This window comes from Microcebus murinus, chromosome 7, assembly GCF_040939455.1.
Source record: "Microcebus murinus isolate Inina chromosome 7, M.murinus_Inina_mat1.0, whole genome shotgun sequence".
NCBI lineage: Eukaryota > Metazoa > Chordata > Mammalia > Primates > Cheirogaleidae > Microcebus > Microcebus murinus.
The window spans coordinates 102275291-102295395 of record NC_134110.1 but is presented as its reverse complement, the minus strand read 5'-3'; the positions used below and the strand labels follow the sequence as shown (position 1 = coordinate 102295395).

The 20105-nt window shown below is 50.1% G+C and overlaps 2 protein-coding genes across 2 annotated transcripts; one reads left to right on the top strand and one right to left on the bottom strand.

Moving 5' to 3' along the window:
• Positions 1-1361: 1361 nt before the first annotated feature.
• On the top strand, positions 1362-2348 carry NPBWR1 (neuropeptides B and W receptor 1). Its single transcript, XM_012790015.2, has one exon. The coding sequence runs from the start codon at positions 1362-1364 to the stop codon at positions 2346-2348; it is 987 nt and encodes a 328-aa protein (XP_012645469.1).
• Positions 2349-11336: 8988 nt separating this feature from the next.
• LOC142871956 (spliceosome-associated protein CWC15 homolog) lies at positions 11337-12181 on the bottom strand. The gene has a single exon (XM_076005310.1). The coding sequence runs from the start codon at positions 12113-12115 to the stop codon at positions 11426-11428; it is 690 nt and encodes a 229-aa protein (XP_075861425.1). The 5' UTR covers positions 12116-12181; the 3' UTR covers positions 11337-11425.
• Between the last annotated feature and the right edge of the window lie 7924 nt (positions 12182-20105).

The following is a 20105-nucleotide window of genomic DNA, read 5'->3' as shown; positions in this document are numbered from 1 at the left end:
AGAATTCAAGGTCCAGGGAGATCACAACATTGGAGCCCAAGTCTGCCCCTGCCCTGCCTTCCCTGACAGCCCCACGCTGTGGCTGAAGCACAGTGCTCCTTAGCCGCAGAACTGGGAACGTGTGTGAGTCAGGATACAGTGCTCAACAACTTGCAAAGTTTGATGGAACCTACATCAAGTCATGGTTCCCTAAAAGGCTTTCAGAAAGTCTGTCTTTATTAGTCGAGTTTTTACTTACACATATTTTTAGAAAGCATGAAAGTATCTCAAATTATTATTACCATTGTTTATTGGACACTGACAATCTTCTAGCCTGTGTTCACTGTGTTCAGTGTAACGTGTAATTTGGTGTGCACGTAATTTCAAATTACATTAGCCCATTTGTAGTATGGTGTTGAATAAATGGAATGGAAGCCTCAACTACATTTTTTTCCATTTAAAATAGATCAGTAACACCTTAACTTTGTTTTTCTTAAATTCAGTTCTTAACAGGAGAGCTTTTTATTATTTCAGGTGGAGTGACGTTACACTACTGGAGGGAAGAAAATAATTTTTAGGAATGCTGTTCTCCGTTGGTTCCAAGGCCAGTTTACTCGTGCGGGGGGGGGGGGGGCGGCGGTCGGGTCAGCGGAGCGCAGTCGCAGCTGCGCCATCCCTGCACTTCCCGGCGCGCGGGAGGGACCCGCGGGGACGCGAGCTGCAGACTCCGGGCAGACGCGGCGAGGCAGACGCTCGGCCGGCAGGCGACCCAGTCTACTCGCGCCGGCAGACTCCTCTCCTGACCGCGCCAGGAAAGGCAGATGCTTTCCCTGGGCCAGCCAGGTAAGGTGAAGATTGCTGTTGAGCTTGCGGTTACTGAGGGCGCACAGAACCCAGCGGGACAGAAGCTTGCCCCTGCGGAATTCGGTGGGGTGACCCGGCTCTGCCAGGGGTGTCCTAAAAGAGGGGAGACGGGTTTGCATTTTTCCTAAAAAAGAAAGGAGTCTTCTCTCTAGCACTTCGTTTGATGTGATTCAACTGGTCGAAATGATGTTTCAACAGGTAGCAGAGAGCGCTCACGTGGGGTAGATTTGGGGCGCCGGGGCACTTTCCACCCCTGGGGACTGCGCCTCTCCCGAAAGCCGCACGTCGACGAGCCTAACCTGTGCTTTCCATTCCGCTTTCCAGCCCCGTGAGTCCTGAGTGACAGTGGGCTGTGGAGTGGCCGGGAACGTGCCTCCTCTAGAGAAACCAGAGACGGACTAGGAGTGCCCGAAGCGAGAGTCCGGCACGGGTCCGTGCCACCACGGGCTTTGGGACCGCGGAGCCCCGCCGGGCGGCCGCAGAGGACGCGGGGTCGTCAGCTCCCCTGCCTCGCTGAGATGCTCAATGCCTCGTTCCTGGAGCCCGGGCCCGCGAACGCATCCTGCGGGGGCCAGGCGCTCAGCTGCGCCAACGCGTCCAGCCCCGCGCCGCTGCCTCCGCCGCTGGCCGTGGCGGTGCCGGTAGTCTACTCGGTGATCTGCGCGGTGGGGCTGGCGGGCAACTCCGCGGTGCTGTACGTGCTGCTGCGGGCACCCCGCATGAAGACCGTCACCAACCTGTTCATCCTCAACCTGGCCATCGCCGACGAGCTGTTCACGCTGGTGCTGCCCATCAACATCGCCGACTTCCTGCTGCGGCGGTGGCCCTTCGGGGAGATCATGTGCAAGCTCATTGTGGCCATCGACCAGTACAACACCTTCTCCAGCCTCTACTTCCTCACCGTCATGAGCGCCGACCGCTACCTGGTGGTGCTGGCCACCGCCGAGTCGCGCCGGGTGGCTGGCCGCACCTACGGCGCCGCGCGCGCGGTGAGCCTGGCCGTGTGGGGGCTCGTCACCCTGGTCGTGCTGCCCTTCGCTGTCTTCGCCCAGCTTGACGACGAGCAGGGCCGGCGCCAGTGCGTGCTGGTCTTCCCGCAGCCCGAGGCCTTCTGGTGGCGGGCGAGCCGCCTCTACACGCTCGTGCTGGGCTTCGCCATCCCGGTGTCCACAATCTGCGTCCTCTATACCACCCTGCTGTGCCGGCTGCGCGCCATGCGGCTGGACAGCCACGCCAAGGCCCTGGAGCGCGCTAAGAAGCGGGTCACCTACCTGGTGGTGGCGATCCTGGCCGTGTGCCTCCTCTGCTGGACGCCCTACCACCTGAGCACCGTGGTGGCGCTCACCACCGACCTCCCGCAGACGCCGCTCGTCATCGCCATCTCCTACTTCATCACTAGCCTGAGCTACGCCAACAGCTGCCTCAACCCCTTCCTCTACGCCTTCCTGGACGACAGCTTCCGCAGGAGCCTCCGCCAGCTGATCGCCTGCCGCCCCGCCGCCTGACGCCCCCCGCGCCGCGCTCCCGCCCCGGCCCCGCCAGCCCCGGCCGGCGCACGGGGAGCCGGCGCCCGCGGCCACGGCGCGTGCCCGACAGGCGCCCTCAGCCTCCCCAGGAGACTTGCCTGGGCCTCACCCCTGACCTAATGCATTGGAAGCGCCGCGGCTGCCCCCCCCCAATTTGACTTTGCCCAGCCCTCCATGTGATGCCAGTACAGGCCCAGTGAGGACCCCTGCGACTGCGAACCCACACCGACCACTCCTTAACGCTCAAGGGCACGCGTCAACCCCCGACCTTGGCACGGGGCGAGTAGGGTGGAGGAGGAGGGCGGTATTGCTGGGAAGAAGCGCCCCCTCCTCACGCTTCTCCAGGCTCCGGGGCTGTAGATGGAGCCCTGGGCGCCATCGCGGGGAGGCCGGGGATGCCGCCCCCACCCCGCGCCTTCGCGCTTCAGTCTGCTCCTCCCTGTCTGCTTCCGGGCAGCGACTGTCGGGCCGGGTCCTCCTCGGCGCGCTCTGGCCGCCAGAGAAGACGGTCAGGGCGCCAGCGTGCCGCGCGGCCCCTCCGGGAAGCGCCGGAGCGCGAGGGAGCCGCCGCCCAGGCCGCCGGCGCCGCGACTGGGGGACGAACGGCGCGGGGCCCCGCGGGTGCGCGCGGTGTGGGGTGCCGTGGAGGCGGCTGGAGCCCGGCAGACGCTGCCCAGAGTAGGACGAGCATAGCGATACTTTGCCCTCTCTGTCCCAGCCCCTGCTCTCCTCGCCTTTCCTCTTCTCTCCCCTGAAAATGCTCGGTGCAGCGGGCTCTGCCCACCCGCCGGCCGGCTCGGAGGGGCCGCAGCGGGCAGAGTCGGCCCGAGCGCCGGCGCGGGAGCCAGGCTGCCTGCGCGCGCTGAGTCCGCGCTGCTCGTGTGAGCTGTCCAGGCCGGCACCCCTCCGCCTCAGCCGGCCTCTCCTTCGACTTAGACCAGTTTGCTGTAATGTCTGTGTGAGCGCTGTCTTTCGGGACTGAGAACTCATAAATAATACAGGTGTGCTCATCTCACAAGCAACCGTGAGGATCAGATAAGGAAAAGGACCTCGGGCCCCTTCCTCCCCTTCTCCTCTATGCCTCGCCTCTGGGGGACAGCGCGAGCCGGGGCGACTGGCCCTCAGACCTCCCCCCTCGGACTCCTTTTCCCGGGAGCTGTGGAGCGCGTGGCTTCATTCCTTACCTCGGCCGGCACCCACGGGTAGCCCGTGTAGACCTGGCAAATACCCGGTTCTCATCTCAAGGGAGACCGAGCAGCATCTTCCCTTTATCTTATCTTTACTTGGGGAGACAGAAGTGGACTCAGAGAGAGGACCGCACTTGGGTTCGCAGATCCTCTGCCCTTTACACCTGAGACAAGAGGGCGGAACATTAACCAGACTCTAATGATCGGTTATAGTGTTTTAAGAGGTATTTATTATTCTTTGGAATGAATTCCAAACAGGAGTGGACATCTCTAAAAATGTCTGTCCCTATGGGGAGGCTCAGTGCTGTGTGTGAAACAGAGCGAGTGTTGCAGCAGGTTTTGTTTGCCTAGTTTGGCACCGTCAATCAATTTCTCACTTACTTAGTTTTTTTTGTTTGTTTTGTTTTTTGTTTTTGAGACAGAGTCTCACTCTGTTGCCCAGGCTAGAGTGAGTGCCGTGGCGTCAGCCTAGCTCACAGCAACCTCAAACTCCTGGGCTCAAGCAATCCTGCTGCCTCAGCCTCCCGAGTAGCTGGGACTACAGGAATGTGCCACCATGCCCGGCTAATTTTTTCTATAGATATTAGTTGGCCAATTAATTTCTTTCTATTTATAGTAGAGATGGGGGTCTCGCTCTTCCTCAGGCTGGTTTTGAACTCCTGACCTGGAGGAATCCACCCCCCTCAGCCTCTCAGAGATCAATTATTTAGTTTTAAAATACTTTTTAGGAAATATATGGAAGGAAAAAACTCTCCCTTGAGGGGTGGGGAGCAAATTAACTCCCTCTTTGCTTTTGGTGAATGAGACTTGCTTCCTTAGCTCTCAGCATTGTTAGGAACATTGAGATAATTCATAGCTATTAGTTTAGAAGATGTAAATTTGGAAACCTTCTGCCTTCAGTGGCAAATAATAGTAAATTGTTCAAAATAAAGTTTTTCATCTCCAGTGCATTTTGAATGGGCCTGGGGCATTTGAGTAGGCCTCTGCAGGAGGGCTTCAGAGGCCTGGAATTCATTTTAGTATCTTTCACATTGCTAGGAAACATTCTATTGATTTTATTTAAAACACTTAAAATTGTTTTATGAATCCTCTGTAATGTTTCAAACTTGAACTTTTAAATTTAGAGTAACCTCTAAGTTATCTAAGGTTAAGGACAAAAAATAAAGTAGACATTTGGGCACAAATATGGCCAGATGTGATCATCTGGATTTGAACCTTAATCTGTCCTAATAAACTCAGAACTGGACACAGATGAGGGAGAGCTGAGTGTTCCATCTGGCCACTGCATCATTCTGACTCTAAATTGACCTGGAGCCTATCTGGGATCTATGGAGATGACTCCTGTTGTCCACAGCAAGACATGGGTTGGCATTTTAGTATGCATGTGGGATCAGTTTCACCCAGGCTTTCTAAATCATTGGATAAACTGTTGTATCACTATTTCTAGGTTGTTGTCCTTCATATGAGCACGCATAAGCCCAGGTTGTATGTCTCCAACTTCCTTTGCATGTCTTAAGGTATAGGTAGAATAAATATGCAAAAAGCCAGACACAAGTAGAATTTATTTGCATCATTTTATTGCAGTTTTTAATGATGTGTTGAATTCTTGAAGTCTTTGTGTAAATTATATTGTTTGTCTTTTACCACTTCAAATATTTTAAAATGTCTGTTTGGTTTTACTTAATTTAGTACAGTTATGTAATCTATGTGCTTATGTTTGCTCTTGAGAAACGCAAAAATTCTGCTAGTCCATTGCCTGGAGCTCAGTTTAAAATAAAAGCTAAAACATTTTATGTGATAAGTGAATATTCTATTTCCTGAGACTGTGGTATCCACAATTCATTCAACTAAGCATTTATGCATTATTAGCTTTTAAAAATACTGCCTTCATTGGAAAATTATATAGTGAATAACTAATGAATAAATGGAAATATTTGACAGGACAAGATTAAGAATGACCTCCCACCCACCTTTTAATTGGGTTGATTGTGAAAATGATGCAGAACTACTGATTGACACAGATTCTGGAACTTACACTGGGCAAGGAAAGGATAATATGCTTTGATCATACAATCACAAACCTAATTTCTTGAATATTTGAGCAGCTGTGTGGAGGGGGTGAGAAGGGAATAAAAATTGTTTAAATTACAAGCATGCACATTGCTATTTCAGTTAGAAGTGTGCAGAAACATGGCACAGATATGTGCAAGGTGGAGAATCTTACTTGAAAAACCCCACAGACTTATTATATACCCACCTTCCTTAGCAACATTCTGGGAAAACAATGATGACAAACATTAACCTGCCACAGACAGTAATCGTCTATGAGTATGCATATTAAGAAAGAGATCAGAGAATTCTGCCCAGATGTCCTTTTATTACCACAGCTTTGGGTCTGACACTTTGGTCCCATTTTGCATATAAAGAAAATGAGGTACCAGAAGTGGATCGGTTTAGCCAGGCCCACAGACACCAAAGAAGACCAATCAGAGCCATCCAGGATGTCTCATTCTATTTGGCAGAGATGGAATTGGTTGCAGTATGTAATTTGGAAATGTTAGGTTGTAGAAAACATTGATACCTCTTGAATATTTAATGGATCAAGCAAGTATACCTACTATTATTACATCATGTGAGATAAAGGGAGGGTAAGATATAATAACAAAACTTCAATACCAACTCAGAGCCTTACAAAGTATATGGGGTTGTTAAAAGACTTATTAGAATGAAAGTCCCTACCAGAGCTGGTGCACAAAGGCGCCATGTGCATGGCAGTCTCCATGCTTCGTGCGTGCGGGGTCGTGCTCCAGATGCACTGTATACATAAAATACAACGTTAATGGCGCCCATTTATGTAGAATGGAGTTTTGCAATAAATGACACTGTCTTTGAATTTAGGGCAAGGTATATTTATTTGTTTATACCATATCTCATTGAGTTATATGATGACATCATATCACATCAATTAAGAGGGAAAAAAAACACAGGAAAAGGGAAGCAAAGTTAAAATGATTCTTTCAGAAACTGTTAGAATAGATGAACTGCAGGCTTTCCGCAGCCCACAACAGGATTTCTCTTTTGACACACGCTGGCAGCGGCGAGGGCCTCGTGCAGGACTGCACCAGACCACAGGCCCTGGCGGCCACGGCCTAGGGAGCGGCTCAGCATCCCTCTGTGGAATCTGCGACCTCTCACAAAGACTGTGCCATGGAAGGTCATGCTGCCTCCGTGCTGAGGTGTCCCAAGGACTGGTGCTAATGACTGCAATAATCAAGCCACCGTGGCACACCACAGAAAAAAGGGGTGGAATTTCACTATTGAATGGAATGTAGAAAACCATGTGGGAGAAATTGCGAGTGTTCCCAAAGGTGAGGGGCTTGTCATGTATGCACGCTAAATAGTAACAACAAAATGGGTATTTTAAATGAGTCATCCATTTGGCAAAGTAGCTTACTTAGGTTGCAATGAATCACCTGGTACAGGAAAAAAGACTAGCCTTACTCAGTCTAGGCGGTATGAATGGAGCAACAAATTTAAATAGACGTCAACATCTACACCTGTAAAAGTACTGAATATATTAGCCACATGTCCCCACGTAATACTGTTTTGATTCTCTTAACTCCTCAATTCCAATAAAAATACCACTCCCTATGCTACATTTCTACTTGTTCACTTTACAGAGGGATTCCAGGGGTTCTAGTTAAAAGGGAGTTTCTCACATAATTCCTAAAGAAATTGCTTCTTGGTTTTATCATTACAATTTGTTATAATGATTGAAGATTACAGTATATCTTTAAACTCATTTATTTATAATACAAATGTATTTTAAATGTACAAAGTATGTTAAGTAATGAGGTTTCTTGTGATTTTTCTACTTCCAGTTGTAAAGAACTCATCTACATAACTTGTCTATTGAATCTTTCAAATGACAATGAAAACAATAATCCATTCAACTTTTTGGATGGACTGTCATTTACAAATTTTCAGCTCTATTTGTGTTTAACTTTTTGTGTTTGAAATAGGTTAGTTTTTTTCCCATTTTTTAGACAAGGGGTCTCAGACAAGGGATCTCTGTTGCCCAGGCTAGTCAGGCAATCCTCCTGTCTCAGCCTCTCCCAAGTAACTAGGACTACAAGTGTGCCCCCCATACCCAGCTCGAAATAGTTTAATTTTTATCAAAGAATTGCATCGGCATGATTTATAGTTTTAAAACTCTGATTGTACTAGAAGACTTCTTTTTGCTGTATTTTTTTTTTTTTGGCTTTTCCTTTTTTTATTTATTTTTTATTTTAGTGTATTATGGGGGTACAAGTGTTAAGGTTACATATATTGCCCATGACCCCCTCCCCCCTCAAGTAAGAGCTTCAAGCGTGTCTATCCCCCAAACGTTGCACATCTTGCGCGTTGTGGTTGTATATACCCATCCCCTCCTACCCCCTCCCACCCTCCTGACACTCGATAAATGTTGCTCCTATATGTCCACTTAGGTGTTGATCTGTTAATACCAATTTGCTGGTGAGTACATGTGGTGCTGGTTTTTCCATTCTTGAGATACTTTGCTTAGTAGAATGGGTCCCAGCTGTATCCAGGAATATATAAGAGGCGCTATATCACCGTTGTTTCTTAAAGCTGAGTAGTACTCCATGGTATACATATACCACATTTCATTAATCCACTCATGAATTGATGGGCACTTGGGTTGTTTCCACAGCTTTGCAATTGTGAATTGTGCTGCTATAAACATTTGAGTGCAGGTGTCTTTTTCATAAAGTGACTTTTGTTCTTTTTTTTTTTTTTTTTTTTTTTTTTGATAAGAGCCCCAGTGTTAATATAAAGTGACTTTTGATCTTTTGGGTAGATGGAAAACTTCTTATAATTGGCCGTCCCTTGCCCAGTCCTAACAGCCCCGAGTCCCTCTCAGAGCTACTTTAACTGTTTACTCTGGAATTTACCTCCTTATTGCTAAATTATAGGTTTATATTTCAATATTTTAATTAGTTAATTTTACACATTATAATTGGAAAGGTTTGGGGGAGGGGCTGTTGGCACTTTTGAAAGCTAGCAGTGTTCCAGGGACCTCTCCACACATCCTGTTAGACTCTTACTTCCTTCCTCCCTCTATTTTTGTTCCGGCACTTGCTTCCTGTCCTCTGCAGCACCTGGGATTTGTCCAGCGCGTCTGTGGGACCAATTTCTCCAGAGTGAGAAGTTCCAGTCCCCTGCAGGGCGGGCAGCGGGGTGTGCCTGGCGGCGTGGGTCAGACGGGCGGTCTCACCATTCTTCATGCACACTTCCTTCAGCCTCCCCGTCTGTGCCCTGCGCCCCCAGCTCCCGTGGGCATGCGGGTCCTCTGGGGTGCTCTGGCGCAGTCAGAGGGGATGGGGTTGGTGAGTCCCTCGGAGACACGTCTCCATTCTGCTGCTCGCTGCCTCTCCCTCTGCCTCTGGCCTCTCGGGATCTCACCTCTCACCCCCGCCGTCGCTCAGCCACTCTCTCTGTCCATTTACAACATTTCCGTCATGCTAGTATAGTAGAGTTTTAAGAGAAAATAACAAGCAGCGTGTAACTGCGCCATTTTAAACTGGAGTGAGTGAGTGAGTGTGTGTGTGTGTGTGTGTGTGTGTGTGTGTATGTATAAAACAGGTTTGATGAAATGTTAGTGAACCTTCTTCTTGGCCTAGAGGAACTCAGGCAGAAATCCATTACTTGGAAGAATCTTAGTGTATGAAGTAGATATGGCATGCAGATGTCACGAAATGCCTGGGAATGAAATGATAAATTGAAGCAATCTAAAACACTAAGTCTCTCTGACAACGCGCACTCTGAGATGCATATTTGGAGACACGGACGCGCATCTGTGAGGACGTCGCCTGCGGCAGGACCGTCCCCCTCAGTCCAGCACCCCAGGCCGGCGGGGCGACCGCAGCAGTCTCCGTGCGCCGCCGCCTTTGAGACCCACCGAGTCAGACTCTCCGGGTGGCGGCCGCCTTTGAGACCCACCGAGTCAGACTCTCCGGGTGGCGGCCGCCTTTGAGACCCACCAAGTCAGACTCTCCGTGCGCCCGCCGCCTTTGAGACCCACCAAGTCAGACTCTCCGTGCGCCAGGCCGCCTTTGAGACCCACCAAGTCAGACTCTCCGTGCGCCCGCCGCCTTTGAGACCCACCAAGTCAGACTCTCCGTGCGCCCGCCGCCTTTGAGACCCACCAAGTCAGACTCTCCGGGTGGCGGCCGCCTTTGAGACCCACCAAGTCAGACTCTCCGTGCGCCAGGCCGCCTTTGAGACCCACCAAGTCAGACTCTCCGTGCGCCAGGCCGCCTTTGAGACCCACCGAGTCAGACTCTCCGTGCTCCAGGCCACCTTTGAGACCCACCGAGTCAGACTCTCCGTGCGCCAGGCCGCCTTTGAGACCCACCAAGTCAGACTCTCCGTGCTCCAGGCCACCTTTGAGACCCACCGAGTCAGACTCTCCGTGCGCCAGGCCGCCTTTGAGACCCACCAAGTCAGACTCTCCGTGCGCCCGCCGCCTTTGAGACCCACCAAGTCAGACTCTCCGTGCGCCGCCGCCTTTGAGACCCACCAAGTCAGACTCTCCGTGCGCCGCCGCCTTTGAGACCCACCAAGTCAGACTCTCCGTGCGCCGCCGCCTTTGAGACCCACCGAGTCAGACTCTCCGGGTGGCGGCCGCCTTTGAGACCCACCGAGTCAGACTCTCCGGGTGGCGGCCGCCTTTGAGACCCACCGAGTCAGACTCTCCGGGTGGCGGCCGCCTTTGAGACCCACCAAGTCAGACTCTCCGGGTGGCGGCGAGCAGCGGCCTTGCTAGCGCCCGGGCGGACCCCAGAAGGAGACCCGCGAGTGCAGCCACTCGGGCGGCACAGCTCTGCGGACAGGAGCATACGCACCTGCCTGTGTGGTATTAGTGTGGTAAAAGTGCAGGCACCTGACTCGATTTTATTTTCTCACCTGTCGACAATTATCAGTGATTCTGAGCCTGCTTTTAACTGATCTCTTTCAGAAGCTTGCACTTTTTCTTGCCTGATTATTAAGTTATAATTTATAATACGTGACTATCGTGGGTAACAAGTAGTATCTAAAATATCAAAATATTGATTATTTAGACTTTCCAGGACACAGGCTTCAGGCTTCTCTTGATGGTAGAATTTTACTTTCAAAAAAATCATGTAAGAATTATTTCTTTGGTCTGTTGGCATGCTTGAAAACTCTGTTGTTGTTTTTTTCTCCTGCCATTAATATATTGAAATAGAAAGAATCCTCAAAAATAAACATTCTCTTTGTGAGTAACAGTTTATACCCAGTGAGTAACAAAGGAAACTGGTTAAATTAATTCTATGTTATTCTCAGTAGGGGGAGCCACGTGGATAAAACAACCCTACAGGAGCTACCATAGTGCAACTCTACTTACGGTTTTGTAAAAAGTGGACTTGCCTGCCCCCACAGGACGACTCATGCACAGAACTCTGACTTTGCAGTTGGAGACAGAAAATTAGCATATGGTCATTGGAAAATTTCAAAAAAAAATATTGACTTTCTTTTCAGTTGCTGGGTTCCTATCTTTCTATAGGTTTCTTTTTTTTTTTTTTTTTTTTTTTGGTTATTTAGATCAAAAATATTTATTACAAGTAGATTCCCTTTTCCCATATTAAAAAGAGAACATAGGACTAGAAACATTCAGAGAATGGAAACCAGATTAAACCCATTCCAAAGTCCATTATCAACTTAGGTATCTCTAAATAAAAAGATATTTTAGAACTTAAAATTAGAGAAACCTATACACAATTTAGACAAAGGAAAAGAAAAAATGATCCTTCATATTTTACAGTCTTTAATTAAGCACATAAAACTGTACTATTTGATATATTTCTCCATGAACTTTTTGTGAAATTCAGATCGCAATGTATCATTTACAAATCTTTTGTCTTTCTTCTGATCATCTACACCTTTTGCACAGTTCTTGAAGACAACATCATCATCCCACCTTCTTTTAACTTTGAAGTTGGCCTGAGGCTGGGATGGGCCAGTGAGATTAAGGAGGGGATTTCCACTCAGAATGTTCTCCATACGAATCCTTTCTTCTTCAGCTTTTTGCTCTTGTTCCTTTCTGGCTTGCTCTTCAGCTCTTTCTTTTTTAATTTTTTCTAGTTCTGCAAGAAGAGCTGCAGTATCATCATCATCACTCTCTTCTTCAAAATCTTCATCTTCCTCATCTGTTAGAGGGTCATCTGCATCAAGGTTGGCAGCAGGAATCTGGTCTAATCGAGGCTTTTTCGACACTGAAGAGGAGGTTGTATGTTCTCGGGTTGGACGATCTCTATTTTTCTCTCTAGCAGCAGCTCGCTCTCTCTCTTCCAACTCTCTTCTGAAGTCACGGTTACGAACCTCTTCAGGAGCATCCTGAGTAGTCTGTCTGTATTTTATCTTTGTATGAGAGGGTAGGTCTCTGCTTGAATACTGCTTTGAGAGTTGGCTCAAATCACCTTCCCCTTTTCCCCTGCCACCTCTCGCAGGTTCAAAAGTTGGCCTGGCTGCTGTTGTCATCTTTTATGTTTGGCCGAGGTCCGATGCAGCAGCCTCCGGAGATCATACAGAAGCAAGTTAGGACTCCTCTATAGGTTTCTTAATGATTATTTTTTTAGTGGCATGGTATGCCACAGAGAGTGAAAATGTAATAATAGCCTTTGCCATTTCTCTGTTGCTGTTCCTCTATTGCTCCCATTTTAAACATTTTTTTTCCTCATTACTATAATGGGATCTTCATGCATCTGTTTTATCTTGGTTTTAAAGTCATTGTCTTAGGGTATGCCTAGACATGGAATTACTCCTTCACCTTCTCACAGCTGAGCGCCCCTCACCCCAGCCATAGGGAAGGGGTGTGTCTCCAGCCAAACATCAAGTGCATCACGTGGCTCTTGGTTCCTTTTCTTTTCGCCTTCTCAAGGGCTTATTTCTTTTGGGTCCTCCTTCTCTTCTAAATTATCCACATCTGCCTCCTACTGCAAAATGTTTATTATGTTATTGGTACTTGTGGGAGATCAAAATACATCACTCCAAAATATGTCACTTTGGTGTAAAGATTATTTTGAGCTGAAGGCAATTGAGAAAGAGAAGATACCAGTAAAAAACCTCTCTGCTCCCCCATTTGCCTAAAAGCAGGCTTAGATTTCTTAATCTCCGGAGACAACACATAGAGGGGTCCTCAAACCTTTTAAACAGGGGACCAGTTCACTGTCCCTCAGACCGTTGGAGGGCAGGACTATAGTTTAAAAAAACTATGAACAAATTCCTATGCATACTGCACATACTTTATTTTGAAGTAAAAAAATAAACGGGCTAAAACACCCGCATGTGGCCCGAGGCCTGTAATTTGAGGACGCCTGACATAGACTCTTATCAACTGAGAAATCCACCAGAGGAATCTACATAACAAACCTTGCTAAAACAACCTTTTTCTTCCATTAATTTCTCCCCATAGATTTACTTTTTCAGTTTATTGCCCCTAAAAGTCTACCCCATTTTCCTTTGTCTTGTCACTTTTCTGTAAGTTTATTGTTCTTTGTTGAAATAGCATGTGAGCCCAAGTTCTGATCATAGTCAGTTACTCATCACTGAGTTTCTACCACATGTATGCATGCTACATGTATTAATAAATTCTGTTAGTTTTTCTCTTGCTAATTCTTCTTTTTCAGTTTAATTTCCAGGGCCCCAGGTGGAGAACCCAGGAAAGTAGAGGAAAGGTATCCACTTATCCCCACAAACATTCAGACATTCCAATAACTTCTACTTCAACAATTAATTGAAAAGAGCTTCCTTAAACTCTGCTATGCAGATGAATGCCAGCTGACAAATGCAGAAGGAATGACAGAATTAGAAAAATCACCATTTTGCAGTTAGAATAACAATCACTACGTGATAATTAATTTAAGCAAGGCTTATCAATGGAGGCAAAACTATTGGGTGGAAGCCTTGTTGGAAACAAAGATATTTGTATTGTGCCAACACAGCACCACAAAGATTGCTCGCCAATTGCAAGGATAAAATATGTTCTGTCATAAAGGAGAGGTTGTTAGGGACCGACCTTCCACAGCCCCACCGGACAGAAAAGCAGAGACATCGAGGATGCAATCACACAAGAGGAGGTTTATTTTCTGGCTAGCCAGGGTCCGAGCCCTCGAGCCCCAACGCAGTGGTCGCTCTCCTTGGGCAAGGACCCCGACCTGAATTGCGGGGTGCCTTTTATCCCCCCCCCAAAGGGCCCTAGCAAGGCACAAACTAATTACGTGCTGGCCATGAGCTGACCTTTGAAGTGATTAATTTTCTTTGAATTCTGCGCGATCCCTGCGCATCCCACCTCCCTTTTGCCTTCCTTCACAGCCCAAGAGATAACTGGAGGTAAGAGTATAAACAGATGTGTGCTGTTCGCTAATTGCCTCACCCTACTTCACACGAAGGGGGGGGAAATTCCTTTCTTGTTGTGCCACTGAGAGGCTGCCGAAGGGCCATCGAGGCGCCCCCACATTTCCCCCTTTCCTTTACATAGCTGAGGAGCACTCTTGCTCGTCTTCTGGGTAATTTATAAGTTCTGGGTCTGCATTATTTGTCCCAAGTCTTTGATATTGCTGTTGCAGCACCAGAAGCTGAACAGCACTGACCCTGTCTCTTACAAATCTTATGAGTTTGTTTACTATGCAGGGCCCAAATGTCAGGGCTAAGAGTAAGATCACCAGTGGTCCTACAAGCGCGGAAATCAGGGTAGTCAGCCAGGGGGAACTATTGAACCAGGACTCAAACCAACCTGTTTGTTTTTCGTACTCTCGTTTGCGAGGAGCAAGCCCTTCTCTTACTTTGGCCATGGACTCTCTTACCACTCCTGTGTGGTCGGCACAGAAACAGCATTCCTCCCGGAGGGCCGCACATAGCCCTCTCTGTTGCAGGAACACTAAGTCTAACCCTCTCCGGTTTTGCAAAACTACTTCCGAGAGGGAGGTTAAAGACTTTTTTAAGTTAAAATATAAGTCCGGCCACCAACTGTTTAAGGGGGCCACCCCAGAGGTCACGTTCCAGACCTCGTGGGTTTCTTGATTGACAATTTCCCATGTCAGGTTATGGGTTTGTGGGGATTGAAATTGTTCATTACACTTACAACACCCCCACCCATTAACAAAATACTCTCAAGGAGATACAAAACAAACCCTGCATACATTTTTGTAGTGAGGTCCAATCTCCAGGTGCCACAGCCCCGAGTCTGAGTTTAGACAGTATAACTAGTAGTCCAAGAGGAATAGGACTCAGCTGGCTTCTCGTGGCGCTGCTGCTACTTGAGTCAGCCTGACTTTCAGTGGGTTCTCTGGGTCCACCGTCGCTCTCCACTGGCTCTGGCACCGTTCTAGGTCGTTCTCGTTGGCTGGCCTCACGTGGGAGTGGTGTATCCAAGTTGATATGCCGTCTACCTTGAGAGCAGTGGGGGTAATAAGAATAATTTGAAAGGGCCCCTTCCACCTAGGCTCTAGGGTTTTACTGTTATGCCTCTTCACCCACACCCAGTCTCCTGGTTGGTGAGGATGATGTGAATGTCCGGCACTCTTCTCCTCGGGCTCTGCGGCGCGGTGTATGGCCTGAAGGGCAGGCCATACCTGGCTGTGAACGCGCTGCAGAGCTCGAACGGCTTGCAACACGTCTTTGGGGTGTCTTGGGAGGGCCTCAGGGCTTACCCTGGGGACTACGGGTGGAGGAGTGCCATACATGATTTCAAAGGGGGTTAAGCCTAAATGATAGGGGGTGTTCCGGGCTCGGAACAGGGCGAAGGGAAGGAGGGTCACCCAGTCCCCGCCAGTCTCCAGGGCCAATTTAGTCAGGGTCTCCTTTATTGTTCTGTTCATTCTCTCTACCTGCCCTGAACTCTGGGGGTTATAGGCACAATGTAGCTTCCAATTGGTCCCCAGAGCCTGGGCCAGTCCCTGACTGACTTGGCTGACAAAAGCAGGTCCATTGTCTGATCCTATTCCCTCTGGCAGTCCATATCTAGGGACTATTTTCTCCAATATTTTCTTGGCTACCGTCAGAGCAGTCTCTTTTTTAGTGGGGAAAGCCTCTACCCACCCGGAGAACGTATCCACCATAACTAGCAGATATCGGTACCCATACTTTCCAGGTTTGACTTCTGTAAAATCTATTTCCCAGAACAGTCCTGGCTGCCTCCCTCTTTCCCTCGTACCTGCATGGGTCCCTTTGACCCTCCCTGGCTGCATGACTTGGCAGGCTCGGCAGTCCCGGACGATGTCGTCTGCCACTCGTCCCTGCGACATGAACCTGAGCTGGGCGGTGTTTAACAGTTGTAACATTTTTCTCTTTCCTAAATGTGTGGTCTGGTGTAGGTGCGTCAACAGGTGACGTCCCAGAGTCTCTGGCACTATCAGGCGGCGTTCTTCGTCTCGCAGCCAGCCATCTTCACCTTTTTCCACAGTTAGTCGTTTTGCAGCCCAGGCTTCGTCTGCACTGGAGTAGTCTGGCAGGGGAGGTATCTGTCCCATGCCCGGGGGCGGAAGGCTGATGTGTAGGATATTTGGTGGCGTAGCACCCCCCGCCGCTTTCTTAGCCTCGGCGTCTGCCCGTCGGTTGCCCCTAGCCTCCACTGAGTCTCCACCCTGGTGTCCCGGGGTGTGGACTACCGCTACTGCCTTTGGCAGCAGGACAGCCTCTAGCAAGCGGAGGATTTCGGGCTTATGCTTGATCTCCTTCCCTTCTGCTGTGATGAACCCCCTCTCCCTGTAGAGAGCTCCGTGTATGTGCACAGTCCCAAAAGCATAACGGCTGTCAGTGTATACTGTCAGTCTCTTCCCTTGGCCCCGGCAAAGAGCCTCTGTCAGCGCTATCAACTCTGCCTTTTGAGCAGATGTCCCCTGTGGGAGGCATGCCGCCCAGACTAATTTGCCCTGGTCATCGACTATGGCCGCCCCTGCGTACCTGTGTCCGTCCCGGACGAAACTGCTCCCATCCGTGAACCAGATCAGGTCGCTGCTTGGAAGGGGGCGGTCTTTTAAGTCTTTTCGGGCCATCTGGGTTTCGGCCAGGATCTCAAGGCAGTCGTGCTCAGGTGCAGCCGAGTTGGGGATGGGCAGGAGCGTGGCTGGATTCAAGGCGGTGGGGGCTCGGAACTCAATTCGGGGAGCATCCAGCAGGAGTCCTTGGTAGTGAGTCAGCCTCGCATTTGTAATCCATCGTCCCGGAGGCTGCTTTAAAACCCCTTCTATAGCGTGCGGGGTAGTGATGAGCAGCCGCTGCCCTAAAGTAAGCTTATCAGCGTCTTTGACTATCAGAGCTGTGGCTGCGATCATTCGCAAGCATGCTGGCCACCCTGCTGCCACTGGATCCAGTTTCTTTGATAGGTATGCCACAGGCCTTTTCTAGGGCCCTAGGGTTTGCATAAGCACCCCCTTAGCTATCCCCGATTTTTCATCTATATAAAGGTGGAATTCTTTGGTAGGATCTGGGAGCGTTAAGGCAGGGGCCTCTAGCATGGCTGCCTTCAGGGCCTGAAAAGCATCCGCCATCTGCTCAGTCCATTTCCATGTCAGCCCCGCTTTACACCCTTCATACAAAGGTCGGGCCTTCTCTGCGAATCCCGGAATCCAGAGGCGGCAGTAGCCTACCGACCCCAGGAATTCTCTTAGCTCCCGGCTAGAAGTTGGGGTAGGTATTCTTAGCACGGTTTGCTTCATTGCCTCAGTTAGCCACCTTTGGCCCCCTTTGATCTTATAGCCCAAATAGGTGACTTCATCCTTACAAATCTGGGCCTTCTTTGCACTGGCCTGGTACCCCAGTTCGCCTAGTACCCTAAGCAAGTCCTTGGTGCTTTCCAGGCAAGTCCAGGGATCGGGGGCGGCTAACAACAAGTCATCCACGTATTGTAGCAGAGTTATCTTTGGATGGTTGGCTCGGTACTCACTCAGGTCATCTTGGAGGGCCTCGTTGAACAGAGTAGGCGAGTTCTTGAATCCCTGGGGCAGTCTCGTCCATGCCAACTGTCCGTGGATCCCTCTCTCTTCATCTTGCCACTCAAAGGCGAAGATCTCCTGGCAGCGTGTCACTATCGCCAGACTGAAGAAGGCATCTTTCAAGTCTAGGACAGTGTACCACGACAAAGTAGGGGAGAGAGAGCTCAACAGGGTGTAGGGGTTTGGAACAGTAGGGTGGATGTCCAAGGTCCTCACATTGACCTCCCTAAGATCCTGCACAGGCCTATAGTCCTGTCCCCCCGGTTTCTTTACCGGCAATAGGGGTGTATTCCACGCCGACTGGCATTTCCAGAGAACCCCACTGTCCAGAAGTCTCCGAATGTGGGGCGTTATCCCCATTCTGGCCTCCTGGGACATGGGATATTGCTTGACTCTGGCCGGCTCGGCTCCGGGCTTTAATTCAATGTAAAGAGGCGGCCTGTGCTTGGCCCACCCCGTTCCCCCTGTCTCGGCCCAGGCCATGGGAAACTCGCGCAGCCATTGATCCATCGCTTCTCCTCCATGTTGAGTGAGCTGGTATAGTCTGTATTCGTCTGCCTGAGCTAGTGTCAGGACCTGGGTGACCCGGGGGCAGGAGAGGAGGTTACCTTCACTATCAGTTATTGTCACCCCTTCTTCTTCAAAATGGACTCGGGCCTTGAGCTTGGTAAGGATATCTCTGCCTAGCAGCGGAGTGGGACACTCAGGAATAACCATAAAGGCATGGCTCACCTGACCTGAGCCCAAGTCTAGTTTTCGTCGTCTGGTCCATCGATAAGGTTTGGTTCCAGTCGCCCCCTGTACCCAGCTGGTTTTATTAGAAAGTTTTCCCCTGTCCTGGGTTAGCACGGAATGTTCTGCCCCTGTGTCTATGAGGAAATTAACTGGATTCCCCTCCACTCGCAAGGTTACCCTGGGTTCGGGGAGGGGAGCCGAACCCCGTCCCCCCACTCATCTGCCTGGCCCGCCATCAGGATCCTTTCGGACCCTCCCAACTCTCGTCCCCCTTTCTTCCGGGGACATTCCCGTGCCCAGTGCCCATGCTCCTTGCAGTTGGCACACTGGTTCCTGTCGAGCCTTTCTCGCAGAGGTTTGTCCTTGTTTCCTGGTCCCACTTGTCGCCCTCCACCAGCTGCAGCTAGCAAAATTTTCGCCATTTCTCTATTTGCCTTCCGCGCCTCCCCGGCCTGGAACTTCCTATCCTCCCTTCTCATCCTCTCCACCCTTTCTTCCGGTGTCTCCCTATTATTGTATACCTTCTCTGCCACCTCTAAAAGGTCCTGCGACGTCTTCTCCCCTAATCTATCAATCTTCTGTACCTTACGTCTAATGTCAGGGGCCGCCTGATTGACGAACGCCATCATAACTGCAGCCTTATTCTCTTCTAATGTGGGATCTATGGGGGTGTACTGTCGAAAAGCCTCCATAATCCTTTCTAAATATGCTGCCGGGCTCTCTTGGGGCCCCTGACGCACATCTCCTACCTTAGCCAAATTGGTCGGCTTTCGTGCCGCCATGCGGAGACCGGCCATCAGAGTCTGGCGGTAGACCCGGAGACGCTCCCTACCTTCAGCCTCATTGTAGTCCCACAGTGGTCGTTCGAGGGGGAAGGTTCGATCAATGGTTCTCGGGTTTGTAGTAGGCCTGCCGTCTTCTCCCGGAACCAGTTTCCTTGCTTCCCCCTGAATCCTTTCCCTTTCCTCTGTGGTGAAAAGCACCTGGAGCAGCTGCTGGCAGTCATCCCAGGTAGGCTGGTGTGTAAAAAGAACAGAGTCTAAAAGGTTAATAAGGTCCCTGGGGTTATCAGAAAAGTTTGAGTTCTGAGATTTCCAGTTGTACAGGTCACTGGTGGAGAAAGGCCAATATTGATAAGTCTGCGTCCCATCGTCTCCCCGGGGCCCTACTGCCCGTAGGGGAAATGCCTTCACGGGCTCCGGGTCTGGAGTCCGACCTGTGCGTTGCCTAGTGCCATAGGCCGGTCCTCCCTCCCCTCCAGTGGCATCCCGCTGGGGCGCAGGCACCTCGGGGGCTGCTGGGGCCGTGAGTGCCGCTCTGGGATTATAAGGGGGAGGGGCATTCCATTCAAGCCCGGTCAGGTCAGGGTAGAGGTTGGAGTCTGGGAGAACCTTGGCGGGTGACGAACCTGGCTTCCCCTTCTTCCCAGCCTCTTGTACTGTGAGGATCTCTGTACGTCCCCTAAGGGGGGCACGAAAGCTCGCATCCAAGGCGGGGGGTCTCTGACCAGGTCCTGCCAGACTACGATATATGGGATCTGATCGGGGTGCCCAGGATGCCCAAAGATTTTCTCTTTTACCTTCTCAACCACGGTCCTGTCAAAGGACCCTTCCTTAGGCCACCCGACATTGAACACGGGCCATTCGGCTTCGCATAAGGTGACCAATTTACCCTTCTTAATCTCTAAGGACAGATTATGGGCCCTGTCCTTTACATCTCTAAAGTGGCCCATTACAAGGGAAAGGGGCGTTGTCATGGCTTGTCCCATGGTGGCGTAAGACAAGCAACTATAAGGAAGTACC

What these genes read in the sequence shown, in the direction of transcription:
- NPBWR1 (XM_012790015.2), top strand. Translation starts at nt 1,362, where the DNA reads ATGCTCAATGCCTCGTTCCTGGAGCCCGGGCCCGCGAACGCATCCTGC.
- LOC142871956 (XM_076005310.1), bottom strand. Translation starts at nt 12,115, where the DNA reads ATGACAACAGCAGCCAGGCCAACTTTTGAACCTGCGAGAGGTGGCAGG.